The sequence below is a fragment of the Thermobia domestica genome, chromosome 11, assembly GCF_964235325.1.
Source record: "Thermobia domestica chromosome 11, izTheDome1.hap1.1, whole genome shotgun sequence".
In the NCBI taxonomy this organism is placed as follows: domain Eukaryota; kingdom Metazoa; phylum Arthropoda; class Insecta; order Zygentoma; family Lepismatidae; genus Thermobia; species Thermobia domestica.
Genome location: NC_137464.1, coordinates 171,825,442 through 171,848,284, shown reverse-complemented (window position 1 = coordinate 171,848,284; position 22,843 = coordinate 171,825,442). Strand labels below are relative to the sequence as shown.

General features: G+C 35.8%; 1 protein-coding gene across 1 annotated transcript in view; it reads left to right on the top strand.

The window, feature by feature from the left end:
• The window catches only part of LOC145664561 (chaoptin-like), a 408,745-nt gene that overhangs the window by 353,282 nt on the left and 32,620 nt on the right, over window positions 1-22,843 (top strand). The window contains exon 5 of the mRNA XM_081731332.1: window positions 16,436-19,440. Within this exon, the coding sequence (XP_081587458.1) occupies window positions 16,436-19,440 (3,005 nt within the window). The remainder of the gene's footprint in view (window positions 1-16,435; window positions 19,441-22,843) is intronic.

Sequence of the window (22,843 nt, the reverse complement as noted above, 5' to 3'; positions counted from 1 at the left end):
CCTTCTTACCAATTTCCGCTCTTTCCAATAGTAGAAATCTTTACTATTTGACGTTTAAGGAAAAGAGCAATTTCTTAAAATCTTTATATGATCCTTTTCCAATTATGTGAAGTTTATATTCGTCAATTTGACTATTTCACAAAATCTACGTATTGAATTATTATTATTATTTACTTTACATTGAATTGATCCAACTGTTTAGAAATGATCGCACTGTTAAAATAAAACATAAACTACTTTGCAAGAAACTATATATATATATATATATATATATATATATATATATATATATATATATATATATATATATAGGTTAAAAAGGGTCAATGCATATGAGATAGACTGCGCATACTCGCATAGTTGGGAAGTCTATCATGGTTTTACACTGTGAAACGGAACTCATTTGTGATATGTGTCGATTGTGGTCGCAAAAACAGAAAAAAAGCACAACTAAGTTTTGTATTTAGCTATTACTGTAATGGCTTTGTAGGCTTATAGGCCTGAATGTTATTTTTCTAGTTGTACAGGCTACAATAATATTCAAATAGATAGATTCGCTTTCTCCAAAGATCATTAATGAACAATATGTTTAAAATATGCAATTGTAACATAAGTCTAGGTAGAGAAATCAGTTTTAGTACGTTTTTATGATATGCGACGTATCTCTCTTATACGTGCGGCATGTCACCCATAGCTAATGGGATATACGCCACGATATAATGCTTTAATGAAAAAATGAAAGAAATAAAATCCAACACCTAAGGGATGAATGATCGGAATATAACTTTTGGATATGTTTGTTATAAACATGACTGGTCACCATAACAATTATGTATTTTTATTTTAAGTACATCATGGGACTTTGAATATTCATTTTCAAAAATTGGCATCATATCCCCCTTTTTACCCTACTGTATATTTGATCGAAGTAACAAAACTCAATTATTTGATGTATTTACGCCTGGTGATTTCAAAACAATACGTTTAAGGTTACAGAGAAACACTGTTATTATTATTGTGCCTTATTAGTAATTCATAAAACAATTGGTGAAGATTTGGGGGAAGGAGAGGGACAGGAAATATAATTCATTCAAACTACTATGGCTTCTGTGTAATTTGAAGTAGATGTTATCAAATCTTATTTTAAAGAGGACAATTCACTCCATCGGTGCCTATGAAGCCTGGGCGAGTGGAGGGAGAACAACACAAAGTGTATAACTGAAATTTTAGAAGGAATTTCGAGAGGAAAGTAGTGGAAACATAAAAAAAAGTTTATATACATTTGTTTCTGGTATATAAACTTCATAATTTATACAAGAGTATCAACTTTTAATCAATACTATACTGTAAACGAGGGGAGGAGGTTCGAAATAGAACCATTTTTAGTAACTTTAAAAACAGATATTGATTTTACACGGGAATGTACTTTATAAGGAGAGTTTGCGGGAATACGTCATGTACCAAGGAACATGAGCAAAATTGCACGATAAAAGCAGGAAGAAATTCTAATGTTCTGCTCATTTTTTGGAAATAAAATTATGTTAATTTTGACCGTAGTCAAATTACTGTATACTCCCTGCCAGACTAAAAATGTAAATGTAAACAGTTATGCAGATGTTTAGTCATAACTGGAAGTCACAGGACTGTCCCAATTATATTCTGAAGTAGCAAAGAGGTGGATGGCATAAACTTCCAAAATTTGTTCCACAAGGTTCTAAAATCTGAACCAAATCACTACTAGAATTGATATTTGAGGCACATCCCCACCGGGAATTAAACTTGAGACACCACACAAACCGATATGAGTGTAAACTACCTAGCCATAAACAAACAAATCCTCTTTTTCTTTTCTTTCTTTCTTTTCTATTTATTTATTTATTTATTTATTTATCTCAGAATACAATCTTGAATTGTTAGAACCAAATTTCAATGTGCAACATACAAAAGTGCATAAAAAGACATATACAAAATATAATGCTTTACTGTTGGTCAATTGCATTTTGGAACATCTCGTTATGCCCAATCCAAAGCCCAGTGATTTGCAGAATGTCCAATCAAGGTCATTAATTTCCTCAAGAATATATTTCTGTGAGAGGTAAACTTATATTCACAGAGGTATACACACAAAATACCACTGCCAAAACATTGCTACTCAAAATCCTGAGTTGTAAACTTTCCACCCATAACCTGCGGTCCGAAATCTCGTCTGGCGAAACCTCGTCGCTTGAAACCTCGCGGGTCAAATATTGCTGTACCAAAACTCAAGCACCGAAATCTCGTCAGAAAAAAACTTCGCCATGGCAGCATGTATAAGACAGTTCATATCCTATCAGAAAGTGTCAGTGGAATAGAAGAATCTATCCCATAATAATTAGAGACACGATTTTTTGGTGACACGCGAAATTGCGAAATGTATCAGTTGGCAATTATAAGCAATGTGATGAAAATTTCATTTTTGAAAAAATAGATCACCATCAATTTTAGAAATTTTGCATACAGTTACAAAATGAACTCCAAATCGTATCTACTGATGATGGATAGTGTGGAACGAGTGTTGAGGGGTATGTTAGATGAGCATTCAGAATTCGGATGGAAAGTGTCTCCAACTAGTGTACATATCCGTTTCAAATGTTGATGTAGAGGACTTTTCTTTTTACAATGACATAATTGTAATTTCCAGGGAAAATAGTGTTCTTACATTGAATTTTATTTACCGATTTTATCCCACTTTACGCATATTTTTATAACGAAATTACGAATTCTTATTTACCACAAAATCGTGTCTCTAATAATAATACATATAGATTTGCCGGGACAATATATATGACCGTAGTATGAAGGTATCCGCCAATGGAGATTTCACAGTATACACTAGTTTGAATATAGGGCTATATACAATACATGCACCGATATTTTGAACTTCCTAGACTGAAGAAATCGCTATTTCTATATTTCATCCCCGGCGCGAAAATTTCGATTGTGAGGTTTTGTCGTAGGCGAGATTTTGAGCCGCAAGGTTTTATACAGCAAGGTTTTGACCAGGACTGATAGTGATCCAAGAGATTCTGACTCCGAGAATTCGGCCACAATTTTCTGTATCTAAACCGCTCATAGAACATTGGCATTTCTTATGTACGAATATTATGTTAAGTTATTCGCTAGATATAATACACAACAAACGTGTCCTGGCTTTAAATAGTATGTCTATTCGATGTACAACGTGGTCCGGAAGTGGGCGTATTCCATATTGTTTTCTGACGGTTTTAGGTTTTACCCACATTTGTTTGGTAACGTTGCCTGGCATTGTCTGGCAACATTGCTATCCATGTTCATCTGTTCTGTGCTGTTTTCTACTTGATTTGCGCGCGAAATTACCTGAAATGATGCCGGTTAGGCTAAAGGAGACGGTGATGATGAGAAATGAATGAAATGGTGTAATGAAGAAAGTGGGAAGAAACGAGTCAACCCCGAGAAAACCCACCAGCACGGTGTTTGTCCACCACAAAGTCCACACGACGTGAACTGGGGTCGAACCAGGGATCCCAAGCACCGGAGGTGAACTCTCTACCACTGAGCTATCGCGCCCCCTTTCGAAGTTATTTGAATCAGATGTTTCCTGACCGCTGGATTGGAAGAGGTTGTGCATTTTCACCAGTTCCCTTTGCCTAGCCTCCAAGAAGTCTCGATCTGACGACACCAAAGAATGCTCTCTGGGGTTTCATACTGCAACAAGAAACACTCCATATCAGACAACGCAAGAATTACGAGCAGCTGTGGAACACGCCTTCACCCTCGTGTCTTCGAAGTATCTTCGCAAAATATCTGCGTAAACTTTACGCAGAATTCAGCTGTGTTACGACATGGACGGTGATCATACCGATGTTTATGTCTCTTAAGACTCTTAAGACTTCAAGGTAACTGTGTTGAGACATTCTACCATAACTAACACTGTACTATTGAAACTAAAGGGGGGACTCCTACTTCCGGATCACCCTGTCTAGAACGGTCGATTTGTAATATTGTACACAGGCACGTAGCCAGGATTTCGTAATAGGGGGGGGGGGTCCGAGACACGAAATACTGTGGTTATCACACCAGAGTGCGATTATTCTAAACTAATTTACTAGTAACATATATTGGTTCGTTTAGTCAGAATTTCGTGATGGGGGGGGGGGGGGCAGGGGCCTGATCAATTTAACCCTTAAACGGCCAACGTGAGTCCAATGGACTCATCGCATATAATTTTTATCGAGCTGCAATTTATTTCTTGCTCAATAGATTTCTCTTTATAGATATGCTATCGGTAGGTAATGTAAAGTGTGAATACAATTTGGAATTGAAAAATATACGTTAGGGTAGATTTTAAAAATATATTTCTAATTTCGTAACACAAAAGGCCAACATGAGTCCAATGGACTCATTACTAAATTGCTTCATATATTTGGGTACATAGTGGTAATATAGGTAATTCTTTAAATTATTAATTATGTGGCACATTTGTATCAGTTGATTCTTGATGTGGTGCAGGTTGTGGAACTGTTAGTGTATGTTCGTGCTAATGGAAGTGCAGAAATGGCTGCTTCTTCAAATATTGTATAAGTAAATCGCCAGTTGTTGGGGATTAAGACCAAGACATTATGTGCAGTGAACTTGAAGATAGCGGAAGTGATAGGGAAAGTGAAACATTAGAAGTTTCTGATACGATTAGTAATTCTGAGATTGAAAATGGCAAAGTAATGAAAATATTTTATATGCAAAGGATGGAACCTCATGATATTCTGAACCTGCTTGACTACAGAAGACGAAATCTTAGAACATCATCAGGGGGGAGTTAATAACATTCCTTTTTCCAAATAAAATAATCGAAGATCCCTTAGACGCTCTGTTATTATTTATTCAAGACGATGTATGAAGACTATAGTTCGGTATACCCATAAAGAAACAACATGCAGAATCAGTGGAAGCCGGCCAATGAGAGAGAATTGTAGTATTTACTTGGACCTTTGTATACTACTGGTCGTCTCAAAGCCAAAGATCTGACCATAGAACTCCTATGGGACAAAAAGTATGGACCACCAATATTTCGCGGTGAGATGAGTAAAAACAAGTTCAAGTATTTGCGCATATTTATCCAATTTTATGACAAAACAACAAGAAGTGACACAAGAAGTAAAGATAAACTGGCGTCAATACGTGAAGATTGGGAAAGAATGAACCAATGCTTGAAAAGCCACTATGACCCTGGGGAAATTTTGAATGTTGACGAAAAGCTTGTTCCATTCTCAGGTAGATGTCTATTTACGAAATATATGCCTTTGAAACCAGGTAAGTGTGGAATGAAGGTATGATGAATAGCAGATTCCAAAACACACTCTCCTTTTGTATGGTACACCGTATGTAGGAAAGAAAATAACAACCAAAAACTTGGGTCAAAATGTGGTCTTGCATTTGTCGGAATCTTACTCTGGGAGTAAAGAAATATCACATGCGATAATTATTTCACACATTTTGATTTCGCCAACACATTGATTTGCAATGGTCTCACACTAGTGCGAACAGTGAAAAACAAAATACGTTCATTCCACCTGAATTCTTACCAAACAGAAAGAAGAAGAGACCAATTGGCCCATGAATATTCATGGCAAAGAAAGACTAATACATGGCCATTTATTTTTTTATGAATATGCTTGATGTATGCGCTGTTGCAGCCTATTCGTGTGGAGTACATTACATCCTGCCACATATTGGCCATAGACGTGCTGTAGGTCTTGACAAATCGATCTAGTCTGTGGCTGCCGAGTTCAAAACTAGTTAAATATGCTAATACATGTTAGCAACATAAGGTTGGAGATGGAAAGAAGAAAAGATTTTTTACTTGTGTGATGCGCGAAAAGGACAATTACAAACGTAAACATGCAGGACCTGCCAAAAGCATGTGTGTTCTGAAGATTTGGTTGTACTTAGATACTGCAAAAACGTAAATCAACAAACAAGCAAAATGAAGCATGTTCTTCAGTAGTTCCACGAAATTACAAGAACATTCCAAACCAACAATTGAAGAGCCTAAGTCAAGAAAGCAAGCTTTTTAGGAGAAGATATTTTGTGTGAGTTTCCATCATTCTGTTTCAGTGGAATAAAAGTAATGTACGTAAAAGAAAATTTTAATTCTCTATTAATATTAATTTTAACTCCCGTAAGATAACGGTGAAATTATTATCTATAGCAAGAGCTTTGTTAGTATTTGTAGGCATGTGTCACGAAATAACTTCAGAGAGTGTTGTTGACTAAGGACATTTTGGACAATAACTCAGTTTTCTTTTGCCTACAACTAATTTGATTTATGTAGTTTTGGCATGAAAGCCTGTTCAATATACGAAAATGCAGAAATGGAACTTAATAGAACAAATATCTCAGAATCGACAAAAATTGGCTTAGGCTCTTTTGGAATCCACCCCTTCAATTGCATTACTTATATTGTTTCTAATAACTTAGAGTACCTTGAGAAAAAAGTTTCTTGAAAATCTAGTAGTTAGCAAAAGCTGTTTCTACCAAAATTTATAATTACATTAGCTTTTAACCCGTTTTTGCCCGAATTTTTTTACTTTCAAACCTTTTTGAAAATTTGTGTTTTTCCGAATGAGAGGCTTCTATTTGTACGATTAATATTAAATTCCGCCACTTTTCGTAATTAATTCGGCTGTTTGGGCATGTTCCAATATTGGAACACCAGGAACGAACGGGACCAGTAGTATTTGTTCCAATATTGGAACACCAGGAACGAACGGGACCAGTAGTATTTGTTCCAATATTGGAACACCAGGAACGAACGGTACCAGTAAGATTTTTTCCTAAACTCTGACATTACTAACGAACGTGACAGTAATGTTTGTTATATATGTTTTTATTCTACAAATAGAACACCCCTCTATACCTCTACTTTTTCTAGATAGAAATTTCTTTATAAAACAACCGATCAATTTTCATATTTTTATTTTGCAAATATACTTTGTACGAATATTATAGTATGAAATACAGGATGAACAGTATAAAATATAAATGTTTACTACAGAATATGAATATAATTATTCTTTAATGATTCTAAACTATGTATCCTGTAGTTCTTATAAGGATAAAATATTAACATGTTAAATTTTCAGATATATGCAAAATCAATATAAATTGATATTTAGGAAATAACGTTTGATTTTCTTCCCGACAGGTCTGACCAATTCAACAACTAAAATTACATTTGAGTGTGGTAAGGTGTGAAGCTGGAGCTATCCAATGATCCGAAATGTCATGTCTTATACCTCTACAAATGCGTGACAGAAATTCCTTGCTTGTTTTCGTCCTTCCGCTTGAAGATGGTAGAGAACTATGTTTCTGCAAATATATTTTGATTATACTTCTTATGAAGCCGAGATAATCTAATGATGGGTTTGTTTCTGTTTTCCTGTAGAGTTGCAAAACATTGTGGAAAGGGATATCAATACAGAACGCAAAAGCAGGCCACCACCATTTTCTGGATCTGCTTGAAATTCTGTAATTTTCAATGTTTTCATTCATCCTATCCACTCTTCCCATGAACTTGTTATACTTTGAAACAGATTTAGGTTGTGGAACTGGTAATTTCTTCTCCCTAGCAATCCATCTCTTTGCAGGCTTCACAGCATTGTATGTAGTTACCAAATGAACTACGCGATTGTCATTCCATTCCACCATCTTGCATTTGCTAGCTGCGTCGGATTTGAAACAAATGCCCCCACCTTCTTTCTTTTGTTCCCGTAGATCTTTTAGTGGGCAACTCTCTATTCGGTTCTTCATGATAGTTCCAGTGAAACCAATACCCATTTCGGCTAACTCACTTGCTAGTGAAAGTGATGAAAATAGTCTATCCGCGTATATCTTGAAATGAATATCTTTTGTAATTCAATTTGTCAACTGTATTACAACGTATTCTCCCAAGCCAGTGTCTTTAGGTGTATTTACATCTCGTCCAACGTATGTCTGAAATTGTACCACGTATCCTCGAGGTTCACACATGCACCACACAAATAAAAAATGAATTGCTACACAATTATAATCGGTTATAATAATAATAATAATAATAATAATAATAATAATAATTATTATTATTATTATTATTATTATTATTATTATTATTATTATTATTATTATTATTTCTTATGACTAAATGGTTAACGTTCTCGCATCTGGTGCAAGAGACCCAAATTTGATTCCCGGCAGTTAAAAAATCATAGAACCATCGGGTATCTCTGTAGAATGTGCAATCCTACTACAAAGGGAATTGAACCTCGGACTCAGTGCGCCAAATACATGCGTGATACTAACTAGTTCAGTGAAGAATTATGAATCTCCCAGAATACATCAATGCTCCATACCTTTTCAGAAAATAATTTATAATATTATATAGTGCAATAGTATAAAATTACAACCAAATAATAATATGAGCTATTTACGATACTTTTAGAACGATATGAGTGCCTGCGCCGCTAGAAACAAAGTAAATATAAACATAGAAATCGTATGGAAAGCAAAAATCATTTATATTTTCATAAAAAAGTAATATACATTCCAAGTTGTGAGACAGAAATGAAATTTTACAATAATGAAAATAATGGACCCATTCGTTCCTGGTGTTCCATTATTGGAACATTGTACTTTAGATCACACTGTACAAGCTGTAATTATTACTTTCTTTATAAATCTTTAATATGACTTGAAACAACTATTAATCAAGGTATCTGAGGCAATAAACGAACAGGATTATAAAAATAAAGGAATATTTTCTTTCTTTCTTTCCTCCATGGTGTATGTAAAATTTTCTTAGACAATGACGTCACCACCGCGAGGTGCAAAAGCTAATAGAACAGGAAACAAGTACATCACCTCTTCATTCCATCCCTTGTGAATGCAGTTGGGACGTTCTCAACTAATCGCGATACAATGTAGCCAGCTGAGCAGGTATTTGCGTCACCTTTAAAATTGTTCCAATATTGGAACACCGGGAAAAAACGGGTTAAACAACACAAGAAAAGTAAATGTAATTTCCACGAAAATTTTGCATCAGATGGCAACACTGACGAACTTGTAAACACTATAAGAATACGTGGTTGTTATACTTGCATGTTCCGTCGAAACACTTTAGCACTTATTATACGAAATTACACTTAATAACACAATATATGATCTGATAATACGATATCAACAGCGTGAGTCCATTGGACTCACCTTGGCTGTTTATGTTAGCAAAATAGGTTGGCCGTTGTAGGGTTAAACATTTTACTAGCAACATATATTGATATGTTAAGACTTTAAAATTATGACATGTTATTAAGGGCGACGATTTCTCTGTAAATTTGGAGGGGGTCCATTCAGATGCAGAAGGCATATATGAGGATTTTAAGACAAATTGCATTCAAATTATGTCAATATATTGTATATTCATAAATACAACAAGGGGGCTCCCATGACCTTTGGGGGGACGGGCCCCCTCGGCCCCCAAGATCGGCCCCCATGCATGTTAGTAAGTATTTTAGTAACAAACTATGAAAAAATCTCGAATAAAAGAATATTTTTTTAAAAAAATAAAAATTTTTACAATATCTACATTCCTTCTTTTGTTCATCCAAATATAACAATTTTCCTTCTATTATGATCTCAACTATTAAAAAAAGTACGTATCCATTAATGTCTTGTAAAATATTTTATAATATCTGCGTTCCTTTCTCTGTTGAATCAAATGTTAACAGGACTTGCTTTCCACATAACTCTTTTGTTTTATTATTCCGTCAATTACTGTCTGTTCCAAATGACAAGTTAAAAGAGCAGTAGAAAACTTTTTCTGAAATTACATGTTTGATACTGCAAGGATGCGATGCCGAAAAATTACTTTTATTTTTATCTTTTTTATCTTTATATTTTATCTTTATTTTTAACGCTGATTCTTCCTATTCCTTGTTTCTCTTTGTTTCGTTCTTCCTTAATTTTTTATTTCTGGTCTCGAAGGGGGGGGGTCCGGACCCCCCGGACCCACCCCTTGGCTACGTGCCTGTTGTACACCTTTCTATATGTGTCCTCAGATAATGTGTCTGAGGAAGGCTATGTTACATAGCCGAAACTGTAACACAAAGATATAAAATTAAAATATATATACTGCTTTGGTCAGTTGGAGTTTTATTAGCAATGCAGATACAGTTTTAAACAATACTCAGTTCTCTTGTTTAAAATAAATGCTTTGTATTACGAAAGCTGTGTTACTATTATGTCTTATTTTCTCTCTCCGTTGGGGAATAATTTTCAGAAATAGATTTATAAGAAACTACATTGTTTCACACATGACGATTTTCAAGAGTACGCAACAATTGAGACATGCCGTCGGTTATCAGGACAAGCGTCACCGAGAAAAATGTGCAGGAGAGTCAATTTAAAGAGCTTCAGCTTCTTTTGTACCCTACCTAGGTCGATCTGTGCACATGACCCGTTGTTACATTCAACTTCGCACAAACAGAGAGGATCCAGTTTTTACTCCAGAGCTCAAAAATGTTATGTAGATTAATATTGAAACAATAAGTTGTACTGGATCTCTATCACTTTCGGCTTTAGAAGAGAACTAAGGATGGAGATGAATTACATTCTTTAAATCCTCCATCGATTTCATGTAACTACTTCTTGCTATCTATTACAAATTTAGATCTATGGTGATAAATGTTAAAACTGGAAGTCGTTAATATTATCACTTCCGTTGTATGAATAACATTCATCCTCTGAACTTTGGCCAAAATTTATAGTGATTCATCAAGTAGTTCTTGAGTACTTTTAGCTCTCGAGTGAACGGATAGATACGGTAAATATATAAAAGAGTTTTGGTAAATCAAACCCATTAAAAGTAAATAAAATTATCGTTCAGGCTATGAAAAGTACAGCGAGATTTGAAACTGTATTCGTTTCTACATTTAAAAGTGCGTTCGTTGGTACCCACTTTGATACCCCTCTCTCGAACTCATACTCACTCAACGTTAAACTCAGAACACCATTTCGACATCAGACTCACGTCTCGTCGACAGCATACTCACTCAACCTCACTCTCGCAACGTCATTTTGAGATAGAACTTGCTTCTGACCCCACTTTCACATCATTAATCAATCCAGTGTATCAAGCTCACTCGACCTTACACTTACATTATCAATCAGCCATTACACTCACGAGATCTCATACTCATATCCAATGCTCAAAAAAAAAAAAAAAAAAAAAAAAATCCCTACGATCCAGATGCCAGTTCTTTAAACCAGACGCCACAATTTTATAAATCGAATTTAATTTATAAGTTTCAATATTTTATCTTAAATTAGCTAAACGCCAAACTCTATTTTCAGTCTTTGTGGTGGCCTAGCATCCGGGAATTTTCAAGCCTACTCATAATACAATTCCGACCTTGCATTCATTCGAATTCACGCTCACATCACCAGCCTGACATCATACTTACTTAACATTCGCCCACAGCATGATGAGAAAGTTGCCTCACTCAACATCACATTTACTTCATGATCTTGAGCATGACCTCATGAATTCGAGCACCACCTGTGTTCGTAAAAGTTTGCAAATTTCAAACAGACATGGTCATTTTGCATTCGGGGATCGTGCTGGCTTAAGCTCACTATCTTAAGAGGAGCACGCGTTCACTAATCTCAATGGGGATAGGCTAGATCGATCTCACATTCAGTTACCTCACTGGGCTTGCTCTCGCTAAGGGCTCAGGCCTACTAAATCAATGGGGTTCGCACTCACTCTCACTAATTGGTTCAAACTTGCTAAGGGCTTAAGCTCGCTGTCCTTAATCTGGCTTGCACGCGCTTTCACTAACATCTTTCTGCTCTAGCTCCTAAGGGCTCAAACTCGTTATCCTCATTGGGGCTCACACTCACTCTCAGTAATTGACTCACACTAACTAAGGGTTCAAGCTCGCTCTTATCAATGGGGCATGCATTTCCTCTTACTAACATCATTGGACTCGCGCTTGCTAAGGGCTCACGCTCGCTATGCTCAATGGGGCTCGCTCTCGATCAAGTCAGATTTTGGCGCGCTAGCCACTTATAGTGTTCGGGCTCATACACGCTTAGGCTCAATGATTGAGCTCGAAAGCTGGGCTCGCATGTTTCGGCGTCTTTAGCCTCAAATAACTGAATTTTTCTCACCTCTCTCATGTGCTACATAACACTTCCTAATGTGGTTGGCTATTTCTAATATTTACCTGTAAATCACTTAACTGCGCAATGCTTTTGGTAGTTTTAAATTTAAGTTATTATTATTATTATTATTATTATTATTATTATTATTATTCGAAACAGTTGCAGAAGAAAAGTCCTAATCGTTAAACTCCTTTCCCCCTTTAAGTTGAGATTTTCATTCTAAAAGTAGTCATTTACGAAGACATCATGCACCCTACGTTCCTCTCTCTCCCAGGCGCATCACGTGATCCTATCAAGGAAAACAGACTTCCTTGGTTCTGTTCCCTTAATGGCATCTCTCCTCGACTAATATCCTGTGAGAGCGCCTTCACGAACAACACGGACATTACTGCCCGTCACATACACACAATGATCTTCTTTGTCATTTTCATGGGAAAAATTTTTCAAACTATATATGCTGTGCATGTGCAAGTGGAATTATATTAACTCGTTCACGAAACGCGAAGAACAAAGAATACACACGAAATGGTCGAAAGGGAGAAATTATTTGTTAAGGAACTGTTTGATTTATTTCAATACCTTTATTATTATTATTATTATTATTATTATTATTATTATTATTATTATTATTATTATTATTATTATTATTATTATTATTATTATTATTATGATTATTGAGGAATTAATGTATCTGAAGTTGCAAAAGGATCAGGCGAATGAACAGCAAGAAGGGGTTCGTGAAGTATATAAGTTTCACGAATGGGGGAATGAAGTATACGGGGTTCACGAGGGAGGGTGCGAAATAAAGAATAGTGGGAACCACTGTACTAGGACTAGGTTTAACATTAGATCTAGTGAACACTTCGCTACCATCGATTCAGAAGGACTACAGATTTCCACACGCATGAAAACAAAATATTTTGGTTTAATGTCCCATAGTTATACCCTTTAGGCTAAGAGAGGCGATGATTAAGGCAAGTGAGTGATGATGGAAGAATTGGTGGAATGAGAAGGTGGAAAAAAATGTTAATAGTGCGAGAAAACCTACGGACACGATGTTTTCACCACAAATTACTTTGCCGGAGATCGAACCAGAGACCCCACACACCAGAGGTAAGTGCTCTACCACTGAGCCACCGTTACCACCTCACTTCAAAACAAGAAGCTATCTTAGCACGATTCAGCAATTTCAGTTTCTCCGCCATATTTGTTAGTCACTCACTTACGCTAAGTCTCAACTACTGTCTTGTTCCTGGTTTATCACGGAGCCTAGAATGATATAAGATAGCAATTATGCGAATTCATTAAACATTGAAAGAACTACTACCATTTAAAATCGGATAGTGACTTCTTCCCCATAGTGTAGTATAAATTGTTCAAATTCAATCTTGTTCTCCATTCTCGCTGGTCTTGAGTCTAGCTTGCATGCTTTGGAGCACGATGTCCCAAAATCGATTATTGCATCAAACACAGTAAAATAGTTCAGATACTACTTGAAACTGTAGATGTCGTCCTATAAAGAAAGCCTCGCTATTGGTACAAGATGTAAATACAAATAAGTCATACATGATATTTCCGCTTTCTTATCGAACTTTCTCAGAAACGATAATTTCAACTAAAGTATGTTTATTTATTTATTATTTATTTTATACACTTCCGAACTTCAAGATATAGCTAGTGACCTTCATTTTGCACTCGAAGACGAAACGTAAAAAATAATAAGAAAGCAAGTCTTCCAGGCCTTATATTTAAAAATATCATCAGTATTTATTCGATTGATTAAAGATAGAAAAATCTAAATCTCACGTTGGATGCCCACTGGTTTCGAATCCAGGACTTCCAGGACTTCCAGAAAGCAAGAACGCTAGTCACGAGTCCACATCCGCTCGATAAACAAATTGCTCTGGGATCAAAACATGATGTCTCCGCATTACAGACAACCTTCAATAGTAATTTATTAACATATTAATTTTATTCCATTCCGTCATTTACTTCTATTATAAACTAATATATTAGTAAATTTTACACAAGAAATAATTAACGATGATACATTTGAAAGAAATGTCTAGCTATATATTAAAAATAACTTTGTTACTCAAGTATTCATTTCATAAGATTTAAAAAAAAAACGAAAAAAAAAACGAACTAAAATGTGGCACAGATCCACATGGAACTCTAACCCGGAGCTTGTCAGTTGCGGAGTGATAACACTATTCGTTTACCGATAACGCTATCAGCTCAATGAACTTCAAGGGATGTCTATAAAGAACGATAAGAGTTACACGTCAGCTTTTTATCGAATAATTAAAAGAATTCGGTCTCGAAATACTGGGAAAAGATCGACGAGCTAGATTCTGTTAGTCTTTTTACAAAATTGCCAGAGCCAGTGCTATTAAAGTGTCACCAAGAGTTTTTGTTATAAACCAACATGTCAAATACCAGTGTACCAGTGTTATGTTCAAGAATGTCACTATATTAGTTTTTTCTTCCTTTCTATGAACATTTTCATTTTCTGAATTATTTCACCCTGCCCTTCTTCAGTGATCTGAAGAACGGAATTCGTTTGTAAACTTGCAAAAAAGAAAGAAAAATAGTACCGTATGTCAGAAAAAATTTATCAGATAAAGGTCATATTTTCTCTAAGGCCATTTAAGGCTATTTTATTGTTATTATCAAAATGTAATACTTGTATAAATAAGAATACTGTATATTTGTGTTTCTGGCAATCTATGTACTGAAATATATCACAAATAGATCATGGAGCTATTATTAAGGTACTCATTACCTTTAACTTTCACTTCAAATGCTAAATAATAATACAATCTGTTCTAATTTGTTTCTCTTTTGGCAAAATGCTGCAGTAATTAGTCTATATTTTCGATTAGTTTCAAAGTATTGATCCACAAATCATGAGTCTTGCAATTATATGTTTCCAGCATTATACTTTTGTTGTTTGTCTGTACAAGTCTCTGCAATAAGAACGTAAAAAAAGTGAAGACGAAAAATTTCCTCTTGAATATTTTGCCGGGAATCAAATCAGAAGGTAATCGGTCCAAAGCATATGTTTATCGTGGATTCACATCAGTTTCCTTTACGGATATCCCATATAGTCTACGTAATGCAGATATTAAAAAAAGAAAAAACTTTGAATGTGAAATCGGTACTGAAGTGTATGTTTCTACTACTTGCATGTTTCTAAATGTTGGACGTATTTATTTAACAATGAACAGGTTGAAAGATATGGACAAAAGAGATATGTTGGACGCATCATTGTCGTGCTTCACATGCTACTATTGCCGAATCCAGAACCAAGAGTGGTCCGAAAATTAAATGTAAAATACGAATTTCAAAGTAGCCGATATGCTAATAAGCTTACTTTTTAATTTGCCTATGACTGGTGTGGTCTGTTCATGCTGAAAAGAACATAAAAAGGGGGAAAGAGATCACACATGATTAAATTTTTGAAATCTACTTATGTTAACGTATGGCAACCTAATGATACAGGCAACAATAAAATTGGTTCGTAATCGATAATATTTTTTGCAAAAAAAAAAAAAAAAAAAGTGCGTATCTAATTTTACCTGATACAAGTAGTCGCATTACTGAATGGTGTATGTGTGCGTGTATGTAATATGAATTATGAATCTTCTGAGATCTGAGTACATGTTTAGTGGTCTGAGTGCTTTGAAGAGTTCTCCCAAAATTTGTGGCCACATCTTACCAGTTAATATCAATTTGAAAATTAGCTTGCAAAATGCCTTCTCTTTATGAATATGTGCTATTGTACGATCCTCCAAATTAAAGTTTTCAGTGCTTCATCATTCAAGTACCAGGGGCCATTTGAAGACTTGAACTCGTAAAATTTACCTGTAGTCATAAAAGGTCGTCCTTCATTCGGTTCACACTTTACATATGACATGGGAAAGAAAGATCTACAAACCATAATAATCCCTAGTTTATGCTGTATCGACTTTCAAAACCTTCCGCCATGCCAAGTTTGATACAGAGCGGATGAGTTCAGTTAAATTTTGCATAGTGTCGTTACCATTGATTCTATAGTGAAAAATTAAATTAAAGAGCAAAAAGTTAAATTATATAGAAAACCAATTTTGTGTATCTTTCATTCCAGGAGGTGATTGATAGTAAATAATTATATTACATTTGTAACATGGTATATTTTAATTTATTGATTCTCATTTAGGTATTTCTGTTTGTATCTTTTCAGTAACCAGATTCCATCCCTCTCTGAAGGAGACTGGTCTTTCATGAGAGACACCCTCACCAATGTGTTCCTAGGAGAAAACGATATCTCAGAGCTCCCACGAGATGCACTCTCTGGATTCCACAATCTTGTGTGGCTTAACTTGGAGAACAACAGAATTTTGGAAATAGAGACAGGGTCTTTACCGCCGTCCCTTCAAACGCTTAGCCTAAATCATAATCTTATAGCCACGTTTCCAGCTCAGGCACTGGATAATTTACAAAGACTCTCTTGGCTTTACATGCGAGGAAACTACTTAGAAGAAATTCCAGAGTACACATTTCGTAACCAGAAAAGGCTAGACAAAATGGACCTTGGGGAGAATTTCCTACAGAGTATTCCGCACAATTTGTTCAACGGTTCGTTAACAGTCCGGGATTTGAACTTGGATTACAATTACCTGGACTCATTACCCGCACAAGCATTCAGAGGCCTAAATGTTGGACGTATTTATTTAACAATGAACAGGTTGAAAGATATGGATGAAAGAGCGTTTGTTGGTCTCGGACACACGCTAGAATATTTAGATTTAGGACATAATCGTTTAGATAAGGTACCGACAGCACTAACTCAGCTCAAAAGACTGAAATATTTGTATATTCCGTCGAATAAAATCAAAGAGGTGGCAGCGGATGCTTTTGAAAGCTTCTCTAACTATTTGAAAGCGGTTTCGTTATCTGGAAACCTTCTTCGAAGAATACCCAGAGACGCTCTTCAAGAATGTAAGAAACTATCTCATCTTAATGTGGGCTACAATTACATATCAGAAGTAACGGAAATGGACTTTGCTGAGTGGGGAATGAACTTAGATACTTTAGTGTTGAGAAACAACCGAATAGCTCGTTTGGAGGCACATGCCTTTCGACGAACACCAAAACTCAGGGAACTTAGTCTTTCTTTCAATCATATAATAGAGGCCGACCCGGAAGCGTTTATAGATATAAGCAACAGTTTGCTCAATTTGGAGGCAAGTTTTGGTATTTCTCGTGAGGACTTCCCCGAGGACTTTTTAAAGCCTTTAACTTCTTTGCAATGGTTAGCTATGGATAACAATAACTTTAGGACAATTTCCGAGACTGCATTATATTCTTTTGGAAAGCTTCAGTATCTTAATTTAGAGTCCAATCGTTTGGCGAAACTACCAAGGGGACTGCTACATCAAAATGTTCACAAAAGTCTTCGCGACGTTAGGCTCTCGTACAATCATTTGGGTTCAATTGACACGGAAACTTTTTCTCATTTAGGAGAACTCCAAACTATTGTGTTGTCAGGGAACAAAATTAGATCAATTCGCTCTAGTTCGTTCAGAAGTCTTAACAAACTGGTCACGTTAATGATTTCTGATAATCAAATCAACACCATTGAACCAAGATCATTTGTTCAGTTACCCAATCTCTTGAAACTCGATTTACAGCAGAATAACCTTAAAGAGTTCTCATTAGTTTCTTTTCTTAATGTTACCAATGAGTATATGCCAATGACTCTTAATTTGTCGTACAATCAGATAACATCTCTATTTGCAAGCTCAACTGGAACTCCTCTGTATGTGAAAACTTTGGATATTAGTCACAATAAAGTTCCTGAAATTCCTGTGAATTTCTTGCAAAGTTTCTCGAAATCACTCCGAAGGCTTCAAATGGGATATAACAAGGTGTCGCGATTAGATGGCATTGCATTTGGTAATATGGACTATCTTCAAATTATTACGTTAGAACATAACAGTATTGTTAACATTCGTAAAAAAGCATTCAACGGAGTTGAATCTTTACAGGTATTGGACGTAAGTCACAATCATATAGAACAACTACAAGTTGAACAATTTTCTAATCTAAAGAACCTTAGGATTCTTGATCTGTCCTTCAATCACATTCGTTCTCTACCTCGCGATGCCTTCCAGAGTACAAAGATTGAAAGGTTAGATTTATCTCATAATAATTTTGTAGTTATGCCTACAGGTGCTTTGGGTGAGTTACGAAATTCCCTCAGATACCTGGATATGTCGTATAACCTAATTGAACACTTGGACAGTACTATGTTTCTCGATACACCTTATCTACTTGGATTGGGTCTTTCTCATAACAAGTTCACAATCCTGCCTGACAATGTGTTCATAAGCCTTAGTAATTTGCTCAAGCTGGATTTGAGCAGCAATCCTTTGACTGCCAACTTTAAAGAGCTATTTCATTACTTGCAGAATCTCAAACATTTGAATCTTGCCAACACTGGTCAAAAAGTAACCCCTTTTATTCCTCTTCCTAATCTTGTGAGCCTTAATTTGTCCTCAAATCAAATGTCAGATATGTCTGCACAAGCTGTGGAACGTCTTGGAAGACTTCGTCACTTGGATCTTTCCCAGAATAAATTCACCCGAGTTCCTAATCAGGGTTGGCCGTATATGCCTCTATTGACAACTTTGGACATTTCTAAAAACCCTATCAAAATTATAACGAAGGAAAGTTTCGCAGGACTATACAAGCTACAGAAACTTAATATTCAAGATTTTCCCAAGCTGGAAAGGTTTGACTCAGATTCTTTAGTTAGACTACGTCTTCTTTCGTCCTTGAAGGTTCAGACATGGCCAAAAATTGAGAAATATCGATTTAGGTTAGGAAATGTGCTATCAGGTGTTCAATCGTTGCGTAAACTCTCGGTACGAATCTTAGAGCCTGTACTATCGGATCAATTAGTAGGAGCGTATAGTCCTAAACTACGTGATCTTGAAATAACTGGTAGAAACTTGGAAGACATTAGTCCAGATGCATTGAAAGGAATAGAGAACAACTACGAACTTTTGTTGCAAATTAAGGGAACACAGTTAAAAGAAATACCGGCTGGACTATTCTTGACATTGGAGAAGATTCCTCATCTCTCATTGGATCTTAGAGACAACAAATTTACATCTTTAAATCTGGACACCTTATATCCAAATGGAACAACGTGGGAAAGTGTTGGAACAAAATTGATATCAGGTGAGAATAATATTACTTATTTAATTAGTTTTAATTATTTCCAAAAAATACTATTCTCCATATTTGGAATGAAATGAAATTTTTGTTGTCCCACGGTTATGCGGTTAGGCTAAAGGAGACGGTAATGATGAGTAATGAATGAAATGGTGGAATGAAGAAAGTGGAAGGAAACGGGAGAGCCCCGAGAAAACCCACGCACACGGTGTTTGTCCACGACAAAGTTTACTTGGCGGGGCTGGGATCGAATCCGGGACCCCAAGCACCAGAGCTCTACCATTGAGCCATCGCGCACTCCTCTAATCTCCATATTTGAGTAATACAGCATATTGATATTATCGAATTGCACTAATTGTGGTAAGCACTTGATTCCGTTTCCGATTCGTGCTGGAAACATAGTTTTCAGTGTTAAAACACTATCCTTTTGCAGCTAAGAAATTATTCACTGAGCATGGGAAAAAAATATAGCTAGTCGAATTCTAACACCCTGTTAGGGGATTATGCCCTATTTCGGGAAAAGAAATTGGGAACAGATTGATAAAAAAAAAAGTGGATGGTCCGTAGGGAAATACATGTACTCGTATATAAGATAGCATTACATAGCATAAGGTTTCAGGATTTTGCTAGCTTAGCATATGGTTTACACACGTATCATACACATATACATTCGCTGGGAGAAATTAAAAATGTATTTAGCTTTTAATATATTTACTGACTAACAACAATTACTACTACAAACATTACATTTGTGGGTATTCTCATTCTATTCTGGTGCATTGCCTTTTCCTCACCTAGTTTTCAACAACTGAAATTTGAATATATGCACCAGTCGCTACATAGAACCACAAGCAAGCACAATGCTACAAACGGATAGGTGAGCATGATAAACAAGGCCACTGAACTAGAAAATATTTTCGACGTTAAAATAACAAATATCACAATTCATGTTTTAATCTGTATTTAAACGTTTACCGCCTTAGGGGCCGTCTACATATTACGTAACGCGGCAAAGGGAGGAGGTTCGACCTTGCGTTACGAAGTGTGACAAGGGGGAGGACGGGGTTTATATCTTCATTATGTAACGTATTTTTTGCTATAATTTTTATTTTTATTCTCAGGTTCATACGCAATCTTTTTAAACAAATAATGTTATTCAGTCCTTTTCTTTTTACAAATAAATAAATATTGCTGTTGTTTTGGGAAATTGGAAACATATATCCTATGTAAATTGAATTATGCAGAAGGGATTCGAAGACGCCATAAGACACCAGCATGACTGGTGACGAACCCTGCCTGTATTACAGTACAATAAAACACCATTTTGTTTCTATCGCAGCATTGCATTTACGCCACACGCTTTTCTGGAGTTAGTTGTTAGTGATCTGCTTGAAAATGTCCTTGCTTTACCACTTGTGTCGTTCTTTCTGAGAATATTATTTAAAACTTTTGATTTGAATCATTACCCATTCTATTCTTTTAAGGAGTTTGGCATGTGAAAATGATGTCAGTTCTTAAGATTCCGTTTGATTTGTATCTTCCGGCAGTATTTCCTCCTTCTCACTCGTCGGTGTCCTAAAAGGATGGGGGTGATCTCCTTGGGAAAACGACACTACGAAATTTCGAAGAATTAAAACTGATAAAATATTATTACGGTACTACAATTTTTTAGTACTTTGATTTGTTGGCGAAAGAACACTGCAAATATATTCAGAATACAAGCATTTTGTAATAAAATGTTCTACTATTAAAAATAACTCCCAAAATGAGTAAAATTGGCGAAAAACCAAAAAATCAAAAAGTGTTACGTAAAAAACGGGGGAGAGGGTCGGCTTTGCGTTACGAAGTATTACAAGGGGCAGGGAGGGGGATAAAAATCGTCAAAAATAGCGTTACGTAATATGTGGACGGCCCCTTATGCAGTCATTTTGACGTATGATTAGCATCATACTGAAGGCCTGACTACTGCAGGAAAAATATGTTAGTCGAACTCGTTGGTATGGCACTAATAACGCGTTAGAACGACTCTGCATAAGGCAGTATATGAAAAGCTGTTTTTCTTCATAAGAGTATTACGTAGACAAACGAAAGATAAGAGAATCCACAAATTGGAAAAGTGGAAAATGGAGGGGGATAATTTCATGATTAACGAAACCGTAACAGTTTGAAAACAAAAGAGAAAGAAACGAACGCGAGTAATTCTGGTAAAATATTTTAATCAGCACTCGTATTAAGAATAATCATGCTCACGTTGTAATATTTATTGTTATAGTATCACAGGATTACAATACATTCTAAGATATGTTGTAGCTTGATCGTGTTTTATAAATCCTAATGCAGATTGATTGGTTGGTTTCAACTTTAACTGCCCTCTTCCACATCAAGGCTATGCGAATCATAGACCTACAGCACAGTATTGAATGCGAAACACTACAGTCTGCTTCCAGCTACGCTCCAACTAGAAATTGAACCCGTGTCTCCTACGCCAAATCTGCGAATGCTAATCATATAGCCACAAGGAAACTCCTTAATACATATGTTACCTGCTTTAGTATATCCATGCTTAATCGATGTGTGTATATTTTCATGCACCTCTAACAAAAACAGTTCCATTAACACTATATGTAAATATAACGAAGACATATTAAATATAGTGAAAACCTAAATGTTTAGCTGTAAGTTACGATGTCAGGTATACTGAAGTATATGCTGATGTAATAACGTTGGTTCTAACCTGTATGGGTTGTCTATTTGTATATTAAATTCAGCTATGGTTCCGTGTAGTGTGTGTTGTTAGTTTTCCCTCAAAACAATTCCCTCTTGCCTTTCTGAGTTTTACTGCTAGATTGACATGAAAATAGAGGGGGGAAATGCATGACTTGAGAACAGTGTTGCTAGTAATAGTGGTTAATTATTGTTAAAGATTCTGACTTAAAAATTTCCTTCGGTATACATAGCAAATATTAAAAGATGAAGAAGCAACGTCTTGTGAAGTAATGAACAATGATGTCAAAGTTACAGTATTTCTAAGTTGCATCTATACATAAGTCAGACACAAGACCGGGTTTGTAATATCTGTTTATGTAATGGTGGTGCTGAGGTTTGAAATATGGTGCAAATCACACTAAACATACAGCTAATGCTAGAGGACAAATGACTGTATGTTCTTGCCTAGGAGCGGCTCTACACTATGATTTAGATAGGGAAGGGAGGTTCATGTTAATTACAGACAAGATTCACTGTACAGTGTAAGTTCGAAAGATGAGAGGATGCTGTAGGTGAGTATGAAAATCTTCGAGGAGGCGTAAGTCAAGATGGTTTGATTAAAGTGTATAGAAGTAGATTGTGAATTATGACAGAGGCTTGTGTATGTAGCGAGGCAATGTGGGATGAACTTCTAAATATTTCG